The 16,439-nt window shown below is 43.8% G+C and overlaps 1 protein-coding gene across 2 annotated transcripts in view; it reads left to right on the top strand.

Moving 5' to 3' along the window:
- The window catches only part of SLC22A18 (solute carrier family 22 member 18), a 72,583-nt gene that overhangs the window by 38,192 nt on the left and 17,952 nt on the right, over nt 1-16,439 (top strand). For both annotated transcript variants that reach the window (XM_062609404.1, XM_062609405.1), the window contains exons 5-7: nt 9,600-9,715; nt 10,195-10,305; nt 15,515-15,615. In XM_062609404.1, the coding sequence (XP_062465388.1) occupies nt 9,600-9,715; nt 10,195-10,305; nt 15,515-15,615 (328 nt within the window). The remainder of the gene's footprint in view (nt 1-9,599; nt 9,716-10,194; nt 10,306-15,514; nt 15,616-16,439) is intronic.

Here is a 16,439-nt window from a genome sequence, read left to right on the forward strand (position 1 = left end):
AAGCAGCTCATAAACCATCATTTCATACATGAATTTAAGACTTTTTTCCCTTCAGGCATCACTTCAAATTTAATTTCCACTGACTTTCAGCTGCCACATTATTGCCTAATCCCTCAGCCCTGTAAGGGGCATATGCAATTCCCCAGTGACTGTTCTTTCCCCCAGCACTCTTTATAGCTGTATATCCTCAGCGAACTTTCTTACCTCACTGCTGCTTCAGATTGTTCACAGATAGATTGAACAGCACATGTCCTGGCCTCACCTTTGGGATGCCTCTGTTGTGAGAACTGACCACTTACACCTACTTTCTGATACCTATCTTGACCTGCCACAGCTCATCCAGTATTAGTGCTGCTGGGATCAAAGCCAAATGTTGCAAGCCCCTGTTCACGGAGTGCAGCTCATACCTGGTCCTTGCCTAGACTTCTCCATTTCTAGGCATAGAGGGTGATACCATGGAGCATGAGGCAAGCAACACCTCAGCCAGCCAGCTGGCTAAAATCTTTTGGGGAGTGCATCTTATTCCCCCATTTGTTATAAATGCATTAAATGTGCAGGTGTTTGATGCCTGTCTACAGGGGCTGTCTACACCGTGCAATAGGGAAAAGCGACAATCACACAAATAAGTGCAAGCTTTGAATTAGCAAAGTGCAGTATTATTGAAACGGCATATTTTGCCAGAAAAGAGCATACGAGAATAAATGATACTTGAAATTAGTGGTGGATTATGGGCAAAGCATGCAAATCTGCCCACATCTAATTGAGGCGTAACTGATGTGCCTCTTCCAGCAATTAGCCGAGTTCCTTGGAAGAGCACTGTCTTGGATCAGGCAGCAGGACAGGCTGGCGTAGGCAGCCTGCTCCAGCTGCCGGGGAATTATCATCCTGCGCAACCATCCCCTTCTCACCCAGGCAGCAGGATCCACTGTGATTGAGCTGGGGCTGCGGCAGGGGCCAGTTAGTTTGAGCTGCTTTTCTTTGCTGCGATTTTCTCTGCGGCGCGCGCTCATGGGGTCAGACAGCTTTGTTGCTGCGAAGTCCATGATGGGCAACCAGCCTTATCCATTCACACAGAGCACTGCTTGCATAGTGAGCTCTGCCAAAGGAGGATTTTCCCTATGGAAGAAATCCAAGTGTTTTTATTCTGTGCCCAGCACTGACCTAAAGTGTTTTTTCTGCAAGGTTGGGTGTCAAGTCCCACCAGCAACCCTCCTTGTGCTGGGTCAGTGACGCACACAGGAGTGAATGTCCCTTAGAGAAAGTTAAGCCACACATAGCTCAAATGACTTTGGGGATGCCTGTAGACTCCTGGCCCTGTCCCACATCTGGTGTTGCCAGCACACAACGGTTCCGACATGCCTCTGCCATCGCACTCCTGGCTTTTTGCGCTGCTAATGCACCAGTTCCAGTTACTAGCATTCCTTCCTCACCCAGTTCTGACAGAAACAGGTGATGTAGGATGCCGATACCTCCCCCTTCATCTTTTTTCGTTTTCCCGCCACCCAAATTTTCCAGATGTTTCTGCCACTACAAATAAGCAGTTGAATGAGCACTTCTCTGTGTGTGACTCATTCTCACCCTTTGAGTGGCTCTGTGGAGGGTGTGGACACGAAGTCTCACCATCTCCTTGGTGTCAAATTCACTGGACTGAATAAGAAATAAGAACCTTCTGCTCTCCCCAGAGCAGCAGCAGCCGACTTCTGCTGCTCCTCATCTAAAACACATGTGGCAAAAAGGGCACCCTGGTCATGGTTTCCAGTTTTATCACAGCAGCGAACTGCCTCCTTTTCCTGCTAGCATATGGGTGGTGTTGGGTATCTGCTCAGGTTTTATGTTCTGTCTCTAGAGAAATCCCAGACTCACAGTGAAATAACAGGAAAATTGAAACCAAAGGAGTCCCACTGAGGGACTACAGCAAAATACGGGTGATTTGTCTTAGGCGATTTGTCCTGCCTCTGTGAAGTACCTTCTACCTGACCATGAGGAAGCAAGGAAGAAAGGGTACCTTTCTCTGGCACATGTCCCTTGGAGGCGGCATTTGTTCCCACCTGGGATTTAACACTCCTTCAGCTGGCATTAACCTGTACTCTTTGCTTCACATGTTTTCACATGAGCATTTGCTTGGACAGGAGGGCCAGAGGAAAAGATTCATGCCATGCTTATTCATGCCTTTGTGCTGTTTTTTCTATGAGGACAGGGAATAGGAACAGTGGAGAGGAAGGTTTGAGGCTTTTTTTGTTTTCCTCTCAAAGACACAGATAATGTGATTCATGGTACTGGCTGCCCTTTACTAGCAGGCCTGCTTTGAGCACTGGGCTATTTGGGTTTGTGTTACTGTGTAGTTTGTCGCCCTAGGCTGTGGAAGCTGGACTGTCTCTGTATATTTGCATGAATGTGCTAGGAAATGTGAAATTTTTTTGAGGCTCAATCTATTTTTGATTGAGGTTTTTGTGGTTTTGTTTCTTTAAGAATCTTTGGGGAAATGTTGTGCTTACTTCTTTAGTCTTTAGGAGGAATCTCAACAACCTAGCCCAGACCACAGTGGGTCAAAGATGAAATGTTTTCAGCAAGCATTGTAGCTATAAAACAGAGTTCCTTGAATGAAACCATCACTAATTTACAATAATCTATGCACAAAGTTTATGTTAGTTATCAGGAGCAACACAGTGACTGCTGCTCACCTCCTTATGAACCTAGAGCTGTTTACTGGACAGAATGGTTTGGTTTATTGGTTTCACTTGAACTTTAATTTTTCCACCTCAGTTTTTTGCTTTTCTTTTCTTTTTAACTTACCAACTATTTCTCACCCACAGCCACCCTTCTAAGTGTGTGAGTGGATGAGTGGATAGTGTAGCCAGACTGCAATCAAAGAAATATTTTGAGAGTCCTTTCAGAGCTCTGGGCCGGCTATGAATGCCTGCTTTATGCAGCACTGTTTTGAAGTAGCAGTGAGTCACTAAAAAACAATTTGTGCTCTCTCCATGTTCAACTTTGACTTTATTAAGAAAAAGACAAAGAAAACAAACGCAATCCCATTCACTGCTGAAATACACATTGATCCTTTAATGCTCAGGGAATCGTTCGGAACTGCTTCCTCCTCAAAAGAATTGCTGTATTGATGCAACATTTAACTGTGCAATTACACATGCGTGTTTTTCTCCTGGGCTTTGCAGAGCAGGATTCTATGGCTGGAATGCTAATCAGAAAGCAATTGATACCATCTCGTGATACATACAGCCTGAATGCAGCCCCTCCCAGGTACCTTTGAGGGTCTGTCCCAGCCTTTTCAGGCAGGAAACCAAAGATGGAAATTACAGCCAGCAAGGTCAGAGCAAGAACTGAAATCTGGGCTGGAGCGCAATGCTGTATCCCATATTGGTTTGTTGTAGCCTTCCTTGGTAGAAGTGGGAGGCTCTGGTACCCATACCTCCTTGGCACTGCCTGGAGGCTGTAGCTGGCAGGTGCCAGCAGGGAGTCTGTTCAAATGCCTTCATCTGTGAGCTGAAAATATTACCTGCCTGAAAATGCCTGGTCAGTGGGCTCGCTAATGCTCCTCAGCCACTGCCTGATCTCTGCATGGTGCAACTCCACACCTTTGGGATTGAATTTTTCATGGAGGTTTTGCAGGAATGCGTTACTTGCTTCAAAGCTACTGTACTGGGAAGTGCTCTGCACATATGTTTGTACATACATCTGTATGTACGTAGACCCACGCATACTTGTTTGGCTAGGCTCTGCTTTCCAAGAGCTGCATTTGCTGTAAACTTTGCCAGATTTTTCTGATGCTTCACATGTGCCGCCTCTGACTTCAGGGGCATGTGACACTTAGGGCAGAGCCACAGAAAAGACATTTCCAGGATCTGGGGAGCCTTTGGGAGCCCCTGCTGTCACCTGTGTTACTGTGTTATATCATGATTCAGAAGCTGAACCCTGCTTGCACTCGTTTTCCTCATACTATTTGACCCTGATGGGTTCTAGAGTAATATAGAGTGTGTCCTTGTTTCCCCTTACCTGAAAAGCATGCTGCACATTGGGATTTACAGTTATCTACAGGGAAACATAGAGGCTGGCTGGAAGAAATGCAACCATTCTCCAGCTTGCTTTGAATGCTAATATTTTATTTGGATTTAATTGGTTTGCCATGACATTACTATTAATGGTTTTATTATCAGTTCTTCTTTCCCAGCAGCATTAAAGACGGAGTTTCCAGATGGGCAATCCTAGCTACCAGCCACTTGTCTCTTATTCATGGCCACAGGCTACCAAGTGAGCCTTTTACCTTGTCCTGTGGCAAGCGTGCCCAGGGCTGGACATCCCACTTCTTGAAACCCTTTAAAACTCTTCTAAAGAATGCTTTTAATGCATCCACCACACTTGCCTAATGGTCTCAGGAAGATGAAAAGGAGAGGTTTTCGTTATGTCATTAAGCAGTGTTTGGCTGATGTTACATGCTCCTGGCTCTAGGTCCCTCTGCTCATGTTTTCTTCCTATTTTTCTAAAAGCTTTAGGTTGGGGCAAGCTGCAGCTGCTCCTGTTGGCAAAAACTAGCAAAAACTAGTCCTCCTCTGAGTTCAAGCGTTTGCTCCCTGCAGCTGATTGCTTTATACCCTCCTGGCAGCAGAACCTTGGGGCATGTCAGTCCCATGTAGGACAGGACAATGCATTTTGTTCCTCCCTTTCATGGCAAGGCTGAAAACACACAAACAGCAGGCAGCTGTGGTCTTAGCTGACAACCTGAGAGGAGCTTCGCTACCAGAAAACCCCAAGGGAAAGCAAGGAAGGCTGCTAACAAAAAGTCAGCAGGGGACTCTCTCTCTAGATGCAAAAGAAGCAAAGGAAATATAAGTAATGTGCTGAAGTATGCAGATAAAGTTATTCAAGTTATTTTGACCATAAAGCCTAGGACAGTAAAGGCTCTTAACCTCCATTAATCAGCAAGAAGCTGGAAGAGGCCACACAATAATTTTAGCTGCCAAAGCTGCTGTGTCCTTTTGCTCCCTTTAATTTAATTGTATTAGTCCTGTCTGCATCCTTTATTCTTCTGCTCCACTCAGGAAATCTGCTGCTGGTTTTGGCACAGCTTGCTCTGGCTTCATATGGCTGGTTTGTGGACAGCCAGGAGGGACAAGAGGGAGGGCAGGAAGGGAAAGAGAATGGGAAAAGGTCCTGTGGGAGCAACCTGCTTAATGTGCCTCATTTTTCTTAATAATGACACCATGTCCCTTCCTGGCAAAACTTCCTCCTGATCAGCCAGGCAGGTAAAACTGATTGCAGAAGGACTCATACTGGTATCAGCACAGATGAGATTTCATGTTTAAATCTTTTAAAAAAAGAAGAAAAAAAAAAGTGTGCCCACAAGCCAGGTCTTGCACAGCAGGAATTGTCAACCCAGCAATCATTCTAACACCTAGGCTTTGGCTCCGCTGAGGGGTTGGAGTGTCTCACCTTTAGCTTTGCTGTTCTGTTTTGTGCCACCTGTTCCTCATCAGACCAGTAAGAAATAAGAGCAACAGTTTAGCCCCAGGTTCTGCTCTTGCTTAGAATGTAGAAAATGGTCCAGCAAGCAAAGCAGAGGGATTATCAGTGATAACCTCCAGCTGTTTTCTCTGCCACTGGCAATAGCATCACTGTTTCCCCTTGCCAAAGCACTGTTCCTTGAGGCTGTTATGTGGTGCAGACCCCCCCCCTGCCCTCCTGCTACTTGCTGGACTCCTCCAAACCACTACCACCTCCGTCCCATCCACCTCTGCAGAACTGCATCTCCCCTCCCAGGGGCATGTGGGTAGTTTTCCCTGTCAGTGGCAGTGACATGGAGCAGCTCTAGTTGAGGATCCAGCAGCATCATTGCAACTTCACCAGTTTCCCCAGCAAATGCATTGGCCTCCAGTCTCCTGTCAGCACTGTTGCAAGAATACTGTTAGCTCAACCCACTGACATTTGTCTTCGTTGCTGCCAGAAATAATATTTCAGTACATGCACACTGGTTTTAGCATTTTTGTCTTTTTACATGACAATGTAAATATTTATGTGCCTTTGTGTAACAGGAAAAGACAATATGTGCAGTCCCTCACCTACCCAAGCCCCAGAGCAATCCTACAGGGGATTCAGAAGTGATGATGTGTCAAGAAAGCTGCTGTTGTGGTTTAAAAACAGTCAGGCAGCTCGTTCACTCACTCCCCCTCTTCTTTCCCTCCCCCTACTCCTGGAGGGACGGAGAGGAGAACTGAAAAGAATGCAACTCCCACAGGTTGAGATAAGAACAGTTTAGTAACTAAGTAACAAATCACTACTGCTACCACTAATAATAATAATAATAAGAGAAATAACAAGGGAAGAGAATACAATACCTCACAACCCGCCGACCGATAACTCGCCCCCCTGCAGCCTGACCAAGCACCGACCGATACCTCCTCCAACCCCACAGTCCACTAGCCCTCCCAGGTAACTCCCAGTTACATCCTGGGCATGACGTGCTGTGGTATGGAATACCTCTTTGGCTAGCCTGGGTCAGGTGTCCTGTCTCTGCTTCCTCCCGGCTTCTTCTCCTCCCTGGCAGAGCATGATGCTCGGAAAGTCCTTGGCCAGACCAAAACATTTGAGCGGTAACTAAAAACATTGGTGCTATCAGCACCATTCCCAGGCTGAAAGTCCACAACACAGCACTGCACCAGCTACTAAGAAAGAGAAAAAAATGACTGCTACTGCTGAACCCAGGACAGCTGCTGCTTTGTAGAACAGTTGCTCTTTACTATAGGAGTGGGAGGATGTGTCCCATTGATTATGTACGTGAGGGGTGGCACAGGAGGTGTCATCATGAGTAACTCATTGGTTGTAATGGAAACATCAGAAAAAAAAGAAGTTAAGCTCCATCAGGGAAAAAAATTGATGACCTGCTGTGTTGATAAGCCATTTTTATAACCCTTGGTTTCACTTCATCTTTCTGAAATGAGCAAACAAAGAAATGCAAGGAGTGGGTTCCTGGGGACAGATATGTCCTCTCCAATTCCTGAGTTCATCCCTGCCAAAGGACAAGATAGTAGAGAAGCTAATCTGAGTGTGCACCTTCATCACCTTTCCCTCTAGGAATGCTACTGTTTAATATGTGGAAAAAGATGAAGTGCTTACAGAAAGCTGTGGTTAAGAAAAGGGGTTTTCAGATGATTTTGAACACTTCAGGCCTGTCTGGGAAATACAGTTTTGGGCTTGATATTTTACTGGATTTCTCTGATTTCAGAGTCCAGCCATACAAAATGCCACAAATCCATTACAGTAAGACCAGGTTTTCCCAAATAGGTAAATTGTCAAGGTTCTTCTCTCACTTCACAGCAATGAATTATCAGTGGTACGCTTGTAGTGAAGCAGTGCATTTTTTGCTTTCTAATTCTATAGGGGGATCCTTTTCTCATTGTTTGCTATAATTCTTCTTGCATCTGAAGGATAAAATATATTTATATTGGCATGTGGGATTCTGAAAACCTCAGGAAAAAACAGGACTCTGAAGAAAGTTTTTCTGTCCAATGAAGATTTTTGGATGCATTTTTTCCATATCAGAAGGAAAGCTTGAAATAGAGAAGCCCTAAAAACCACTAAACCAGCTGCAGCTACTTATTTTGATTATTTCATCCCTTCTTTTTTTTTTTTGTTAGCAAATTTATTACTGTATGTTGCAATGCAAAGTAGAAATTCCACATTTCTTGGATAAAAATTTGGGTCCACAAAGTTAATTTCAGTAGTTTGGGTACTGCTTGACAGATAATTTTAAATCAAGAAGTGTCAATCTGCTGCACTAAAAATAAAAACTAACGATCTAGTAAATGACTAATTTTGTGGTCTGGGGTAATTAGCAGAACAGCTTGGTGGATGGAAGGCAGCAGGTCTAAATTACTGTACTAAGTGCATTTGCAGGAAGATATTATCTGGCTTTGTTGTTATTAAGAATAATTAATGAGAATGAAAATATTCAGCTGGGATTTCTGCTGTTGCTATTAGTGAGAATAAGTGTGTATATGTATGTATTTGCTCTTTAATGCTTTTCTCAGTTGTTTGCATCTCAATCCTTGCCTGTCTTGCTCTGGGACTTTAATAATACTCTATAAATTATTCAGCCCATACCTTTGTCTAGCACAGAGGAAACTTGAGGCTTCTACAATTACTGCTGCTAGTTATTCATGAAAAACATACAATGGTCTGAAAAGGAAACAGCAGTAAAAGGTCAGTCAATAAGCTGCTCTGTATCAGCAGGCTCACAGGGAGCATTGGTTGGCTGCTCAAAACTCTCTTTTGCATCTTGTTTTTACAACACAGGTTGCTGGGGATGGCGTGGTCACCTCGGAGTCTGCATAGACCCACATGGCTGTTGAAACACATGAATTAGTTTGCTGAAGCCAGGGTGTTTAAATTTCGATGCCCTCAAAACAACATGATGTTCACTTAGTCTTGTGCCTTCTGTGACGCCGCCCTTTGGTGTTTCCGCTGGGCATTCCCATCCCAAACCTGTGTCCTGCAGTAGGTTTTAAGCAAATGCTTTATGAAACCCTTCAACTAACAGGGTTCCCATGATAGGGGAGGCTTTTAGTGAACTGGTTTAGTGGATAATTGCTCTCACTGTTAAGAACAAAACAAGTTTATCCCTTTGTTTTCAGCTTGACTCTCCTGAGTTTCAGTCTTACAGCCCTGGACTTCGCTCTACATGTGTTTGGCAGAGTTAAAGCCCTTCAGAGTCTGAAATTTTCCTACATGGTCTTAAATACTAGGAGTCATTTCCTAATTTTCTCTTTTAAGAGGACAGTGATAATTGAGGATTTATTATTGATTCTAATGCCTTTTATGTGGTTTGTGTTTGTTTTTTTTAGTTAAGTTGAAATTGTTCCTTTTTATCATTGTTTAACTACTGTTAATAATATCTGTTCACTGTGTCTGCATCTAAGGATGTGGCTCTACTTCTGTTAAAGATCCAGCTTTTGGGGCTGTGAAGGACAGTTGAAGCAGTGTTGATTTGATTTTAGGCACCTCCGGAGGTGCATCAATCGAAGTGCTGTTTACTCACCTCCTCAGAAGGTTTTGTAAATCATGACTGTTACTTTTAGCAGCTCCTTGTTTTTTTCACTTCTGGTTGTAGGCTGGGCTGTATTCTACCATCCTTAATCATCTTGAGTACTTTCTTCACTTTCCTTAAATTCATTGGATTGCACTGAGAAATTTCAAGGACTGAGATGATACTTAGATGAATGAAATTGCGGATTAGATGGGGGATTAGATGGATCCTAACAAGCAGATGCTGTGCTTTCAATGGAAAGATTTGTAAGCTTCATTAAACCAAGAAGAGCTCTTTTTGCATGACACAATTTTAAAGCATTTTATTATACCCTATTATTCATACAAACAATAACTGATCTTTATGCCAATAGTAATTTTTGCTGAAATTTCAAACTGTGGTCATATCCAAAACCTCCATGACAGAATGTGTGCTCTTTTATCGCCTTATGTACTATGACTTCAAGAGGATTGTTCCTCATCCAAATGCCCGAGCCTTTTGCAGAATGGGGGTAAAAATGTCTTGTTTATATTCATCCACTTACTTGTTTTTTTTCTGTTTGCAGCATTTTTGCTCCTATATATGTCGGTCTGGTGGGAAATCTCATAAATACCATGATAGCAATGTTTTGGATCCCTTTGCAGGCTAAACCAAAACCAGACCATCATTTGACAGAGCACAGTAAGTATTTAGTGTTTCTGATAAACAGCATGTGAATAGGGACACAGGATTGACATGCTGTAGAGACTGCTAAAAGACTTGGGCGTTTCTTTTAAGGCAAAAAGGTGCCAACCTTGAAATGCTGACACTTCAATGCTTAAAAGAGTATTATTCTCTACCTGTTAACCACTCTGCCATGCAGATTTGCAGGCTTTCCCAGCCCAGTGCTTGCTGTGCATCTCAGAAAAAGGTGAATGTGAACCCCTTGCTGGGGTTAGTTTGGCCTGGCATAGGAGGCAGTCCTGCTGTCTCACAGCAGCCCTCTGCATGCAGACCTAGTACCAGCTCCCAACCTCCTGCCATTGGCACAAAGCTGATGCTACAGAGACATGCCTTTTCAGAAAGCTGGTGATGAACCTCAGCAGACAGTCACAGAGTTTCTTGCTTTCTGCCTCCAACCTATATATACAGATTATTAATCAATGTGTCATCTTCTGTAGGCACATCACAGTCTGGCAGTCTGTTCAGCATCAGAGAAATACTACGCCTGATGAGGTTTCCGGGAGTAATGGAAGTTTTCATAGTCAAAGTCTTTGCTGGACTTCCCATAGGTAAATCTAACTCATTACTTGTAATTGCTGATGTATTTAAAATAAGGTGACATACACTGTAGGCCAGGCTTGTCTCAAGTTACTGAAAGGACATTGCATTAGATCATGGAGCAGTGAGGGTTCAGTTCCTAACTCGATGATGGATGCTTTCAAATGCTCTGAAGGTACATAGGGCCAAAACCCTGGGACTTAATGTAAAACAGACTACTTGTCACAGGCTGCTTCTGTGACTTTTGGCAAATCACTTAATCTCTCCACTCCATCCCCCTGTAAATGCTTTTTCCTCTTGACTGCCATTTGTTTAGGCTGTAACCTCTTCAGAGCAGAAGGAAATCATTTGTCCTCTGACAGAAGTTCTGAGGTTCTTCCCGATTTACTTGGTGATTTTAAGGGGTATGTGTATCCTAAGCTTTTCCCCAGCAACTAAAAACTATTGCTGGACAAGAAGCTGTGGCTGTTCTGTTAGCTGCAAGAAGGGAAGCCACAGCATGTTTCTTCCCTTGCATGTCGATGGTGGCGCCTGTTCTTCTCCATATATTCCACTTGGGGTTTTGTGTCATGGTGGGAACCAGCTGCTACTTCAAACCCATCCCAACCCTGCCTGTTTCCCTGCTCCCTTTGAGTCTGTTGCTGTCCTGGCATGGTCCATGTCTCCCAGTTTGTCTGGTTATACATATCCTTGGCCAGAATTTAGTAATCTTTAATTTTGTCTGCCTTTCCCCCTGCTTGTTTAAAGACAAGCCAGCTCATCATCCTTGTTAGTGGTGGTGTTCTCTGCCCTTATGCACATTTTCATGGCTTTTTTCCCAGTCAAACTTAAAAATGCAGTTTGTCTAGATTATGGTTTCCAGGATTGAATTTTGTGCATATCAAAACACGTGCACATCATACATCTGAACAAACTTCCCTTCCAAGCAGGGATCCTAAGATAGGATTTAAGACACCTTAGCTTTTATACTTTAAGTGTTTTTCCACTTCATCTACATCTGGAAAAGCCCATGAAGTTTAAATAAAGTGAAACATTATTTACAAATTAAATTCTAATTTGTAAACTGGAAATTCAGTTTACAAATGAAAGTAGGTTTGGTTGTGGAGAGTGGCTGAATCAGAAAGGGATGGCATTTCTGGCCTTGGTCAGGTTCTTCTGTTATTCTTTGCTAAGGTTCTGGGGGAACAAGTCTGACTGGAGCTGTAGAATAACACTCAGGGAAGTAAAGGATTTCTGGGTTTGGTTTTTGGGTTTGTTGTTGGGTTTTGTTTGGGTTTTTTTTCCTCTTTCTTTTTGTGTGTAGTTGGCACTGGCTGGATCAGCAATAGCAGTTGGTCCTCCCCCACCACTGGAGACAGGATACAGTCTGAATGGACTGGTTGGCTTGCCCTCACAGTGCACTTTTTTGGTTCTTATGAGACTAAACTTTTAAAACTTTATTTAAAATAGTTTTTATAAAATGACAGCATTTCACAGAACGAGACAAGTGATTTTTTTAAGAGGGTTTTCTTTGCTGATTCTGGCTCATTTCTCAGCTTTAAGTAGCATTCATTTCTCTGTTTAAAAATGCCTGAGACCACATCAATATGGAATCTGCACTGTAATTTCCTGTGCAGCCTCCTTTTTCCAAAGGCCAGGCAACATGCACTTTGTTTTAGTCATCCCTGCTGAAATGCAAATTCCTCCCTGTTGCAGAAGACGTTTTTCCTGTGCACAGCAAATACATATGCAACCAAAATAAGCATCTCCTGCCCAAAACTGCAATGGAACTTCTAGGCAAAGAGGATGAAAACAGTGAAGCTGAGATGTAAGGCAGGACTAGGGCTAATAGTCTGTCACTGAAATGTCTCGGATTATTTCCATAAGAGTAGGTATGTGTTCAGTTGAGGCACTCCTGCTACAAGTATAGTGCTTACACTTCAGTGAGGAATTACCAAAATTCTAAAGACTTCTCTTTGAAGGTCTCTCTTCAGGTGATTGACCATACATGATGGCAGCTGAAAGGGGATTCGGCCATCACCTAGTTCGCTGCAGCTCACAACTGGAGGCTGAGCTCCTCATGAGTACATTTGCCTTTCATCTCCAGGCTGCAACTGTATAATTAATTAGATTAACCAAATTACAGACTGTTCTCCATTTACCTTGTAAACAAGTTTGTGATATACACAGAAGAAAACCTTCTGTTCCTTATGAATCTCACTGTTGTCTAAAATTAGCTTGTTTGAGACCAAAAGGGCCTCCCCAGCAGGGCTGCAGGGCTGGGAACCTCCTCCCTGTGCTGCATAAAAGCAGAGACACGGGCTCTGTGCCTCTTGCAGGAGGGTAGCTGCCAGAGGATGGACACTACAGCACGGCCAAATTATGTTCGCAACTTACCTGGGAAAAAAGAACTTCATTGCAATGCAGTAGATAAGAGACAGAAAAGAAAACGCAAGGATAAAAACATAGAACCAGGACCTTGAAAATACTGATAAAAAGCTGCCTAATCCCTTTGATTTTAACATGATTGCTTTAGCACCTGCATCCCATTTTTAAAAGGACTTTTTTTTTCACATGTGGAACCGGATTTTGCAGTGAGTCCCAGGGCTCTGCATCCCATCACATTTACAGTCCAGTGTAGGAGGGCTGAGACAGGCTCCAAGAGGCGGTGCTTGCCTTCTCACACTGGCTCTCAGTAGAGATTGCTAAACTGGCCTGCCAGTTTAGTTTTAGTTTTCTAAAGGCTGGCTGCCTTTAGAAATGTCGTGTCATTTTTTCGAAAATACAGTTTGCATTCCTGTGTCTCCTTGTGCTTTTCCTTGTCTTTATCACATCTCACAAGCCATTTATCTGCCTTCTGCTGTGTAGCCCTAGTTATTCATCCCACTGGTGCCAAGTTTCCTAAGGAGTTCACCCCTTATTTATACCCCCTCAAAAGAAAGCCAAGTTTCTGAGGATATCTTTTGCTAATTTCCATCTCTTTTCCAGTTGAAAACCTGAGCCTTGCAGCATGGATTAAGGCCTACCTGGGCAGCTCCTCCATGGGCTTTGAGTGTTCCCAGAAGAGCCTGGGCACACACTACTCTAGGAAGCCCACCCCAGGATGGGTACATTACTCATGTGGCTGCACTCAGCTGACCTGCAGCCTACCCAGATGGGATCTTTGTAAGAAATGCTTGTTCCTATGAGCATGAAATGTTTTGAGTTCAGTCTGGGGCTCGCCTTATGGGTTTCACGAAGAAATGTGTGGCCAGTGGGAGAGACACACCTACTTGCTGAAAGAAGACAGGGAGAAGGGGGTTTTGCTTGTCCAGGTAGCTTTAAATGACCATGTGAGCACAGGGCGTGACACCCATCTAAGGAAGAGATCTTCGCATCTCCAGGAGATACATTCAATGTGTAACCCTAATTAGAAAGCACAGCCTCCAAAAGAAATCAGCTCATTGGAAGGAAAGATCAAAATCTGCCTGAACTCCATGAGTGACTTGAAAGGATAGAGGAGCTGTAGAAGCTGGTGTGTGGTAGTAGGAGGAAGCATCATGTATGTAGGAAGGCTGAGCCTCTCCTAGGTGGTACCTGCAGCACGCTAGCAGGATGAAGGGGGAGCTCCCGCTTCTGTCTAATCTTTCTGCAAGTGAAACGAAGTGTGGGTTTTCTTTCATTTCTTCACGTGTGCCTTTTATAAACATGTACAACCCTGTTGCCTGGTTTGGGCGTTGTGAGTAAATACTGTTATTTGCATGTTACCTTCAGCTGGCTTGAGCTGAGAGTGATTTCAAAGTAACTGGATAATGACGGGGTGCCCTCTGCAGAGGGGTGTGGTGAAGCCATAAATCTTCATGAGCCCCAGCTCCCCAGCACTTTCTCCAAGTATCTGGAGAGCGGCAGAATAGGGCAGAACTTCCTGCCCCCATCCTCTCCCCCTGTGCCATGAGGCCAGTTGGGGTTCAACTATCCCCTTTATGGCAGGAAAAGGTGTCTCCAGTGGGGTTCAGGAAGGCTTTGTGGGAGGGTGGCAGCCCCTCCAGGCAAAGGCTTGGGATGCTTGGAGGGAGGTCCTCATTGCTGCAGGTCCTCCACTGGTAGCAGCGCCTCTGGGGTGCTGAAATGCAGTGGAGTTGCGCTGGTTTGTTAGGGTGCAAGTCTTCCACAGCATTTCAATCAGCAATTTGGGATAGCTCTTCTCACACTTCCAGGAAATGCCAGCAAATCCTTCCCATGCCACAGGGCTAGTGATTCATTTTTCCAGGCTACAAGCTGTCTTCTTAGTCCTCCTGGGGTCTGTTTTCTTCAGGAACAAGAGGACCACAGCTCCCTATTTACCCAGTCATTGTACCTCAGAGGATCCTACAAGGAAGGGTAGGACCCCTAAAGGCCATCTGCTCTCTTCTTCTCTCCCCAGTAGAATCAGTGCTCTCCAACGGGCACATTGTGTGGTTGTTCACATGCAGAGAGCCCCAGTTTCCTACTGTCTTGGTCCATCTGAGGTACACAAGACATGAGGGGAGGCAGCATCCTCCTTCCCTATACCACTCCTTGAGAGCAATATTTTGTCATAATATTTGTAACTTGATGGGAGCATGGGTATGCATAATTGTGTATGTTTGGTGGTGGTGGAAATGCACACTATTGTATTTTCATGTGAGATTAAGCAAGTGGGCATTTTCTGTTACACTTTCCAGAAATTACCTTAACTGAAAAGCAAACCCAACCTGTGCTGCTTCTGTGAGTACTTTCCTGACTGCTTGTGTCGACACTGCTGTCGGTCCAAGCGAGAGATATTTCACCATTGCCGAGGTGTGCAGTGAAATCTCTGTATTTAGTCTGATGTCATTGGGTTGTTCCCCATGGTGAAAATCTAAAGCCAGGTAAAAGAAGTGGGGCATCCAATCAGATTATTTTAATGGTTACAGTCTTGTCTGAACAAATGCTTTCTTGCTGTCTTAATGGTTAGCCTGGCTTCGATGATACAAATATTTACCAGTTTATAATAAACAGCTGAATCTACAGCCTACATAGTTACATTATTTAAAGATGAAAGTAAGGGGGATAAAAAAGTTAACATTTAAAGATTAAATTACTACAATGACTTTGAATAGTATTCTGCTTGTGTTTATATCCAGTCCTGGCAATCCCAGGGAGAGCTACTGACTCATATTGGGGGTGATTGGGAGCAGGGTCTGGGCCACTATATGCAGTGCAAGAATATTTATGTATGCCTTTCATTAACCCCTCCTCTAGGTTTGTTCCTGATTATGTTTTCAATCATCTCTATGGATTTTTTTGGCTTGGAAGCAGTGGAGTCTGGATACCTGATGTCATACTTCGGTGTTCTTCAAATGGTAAGTGAAGTGGAAGTACACCTCTTGCCACACCACTATCTAAAGTACTACCTTTTTGACATATGTTCTTCCAAATCCAGGTATAATATTGACAGTCAAATCCTGCGTGCTGTACTTGGCTGCCAAAACAGAAGTGACTCCACGTTTATTCTGTTCCTTGTAATGGGAAGAAATAAGGACAAGGAGAGTTCTGAAAGCTTTCTTGCCACTGTCTCTCCTTGCAGATCTTTAAGCTGTGGAGCTAAAATTTCACCGGACTGACAGATTGTCCTGATTTTTGTAACAAAACTTACATTGAAGCTGAAGTGCCTTGACTAAGGTTTTCCTGGTGGAGCTTAGCTAATTTACATTTACCTAGTAGCACCCTGTAAATTTATGTAAGTAGATGATCTTACTGGCATTTTCACAGATCCCTTCAGTGTAGAGGAAGGACTCGTTTCTGCTGCATGGAGACAAGCACAACAAGCTTGTACTTTACTGAAAAATTAAAAAAGGCAGGAAAAAGAACATGGAGACTACCAAAATGGGTGAAAGGGAAAGGTCAGCTGAATTAGGCAGTAGTAGGGCCAAAACCAAAAGATGTTGTGTTATAGCAGAATGATCCTTTTGGAGGAAGAGGCTAATAATTTTACAGAAAAAGCAACAGATGGTTACAAGTAAGCCTCAAGGTAGGAATGCAAGTTAAGCAATATCCTGAAGGAGGGTGGTCTTGTTATTAAATCCGCCTTAATTTCCTGGACATTGTTCAGAGTTCCTGTGCAATGTGGAGGAGCTTCTCATCTGGGAAATGGCAACTTTACTTCCATGTGATTTGGATTTGGCAG

The sequence above is a fragment of the Pezoporus occidentalis genome, unplaced genomic scaffold, assembly GCF_034315485.1.
Source record: "Pezoporus occidentalis ecotype Australia unplaced genomic scaffold, CSIRO_AGI_Poc_V1 ctg137, whole genome shotgun sequence".
NCBI classification, from domain to species: domain Eukaryota; kingdom Metazoa; phylum Chordata; class Aves; order Psittaciformes; family Psittacidae; genus Pezoporus; species Pezoporus occidentalis.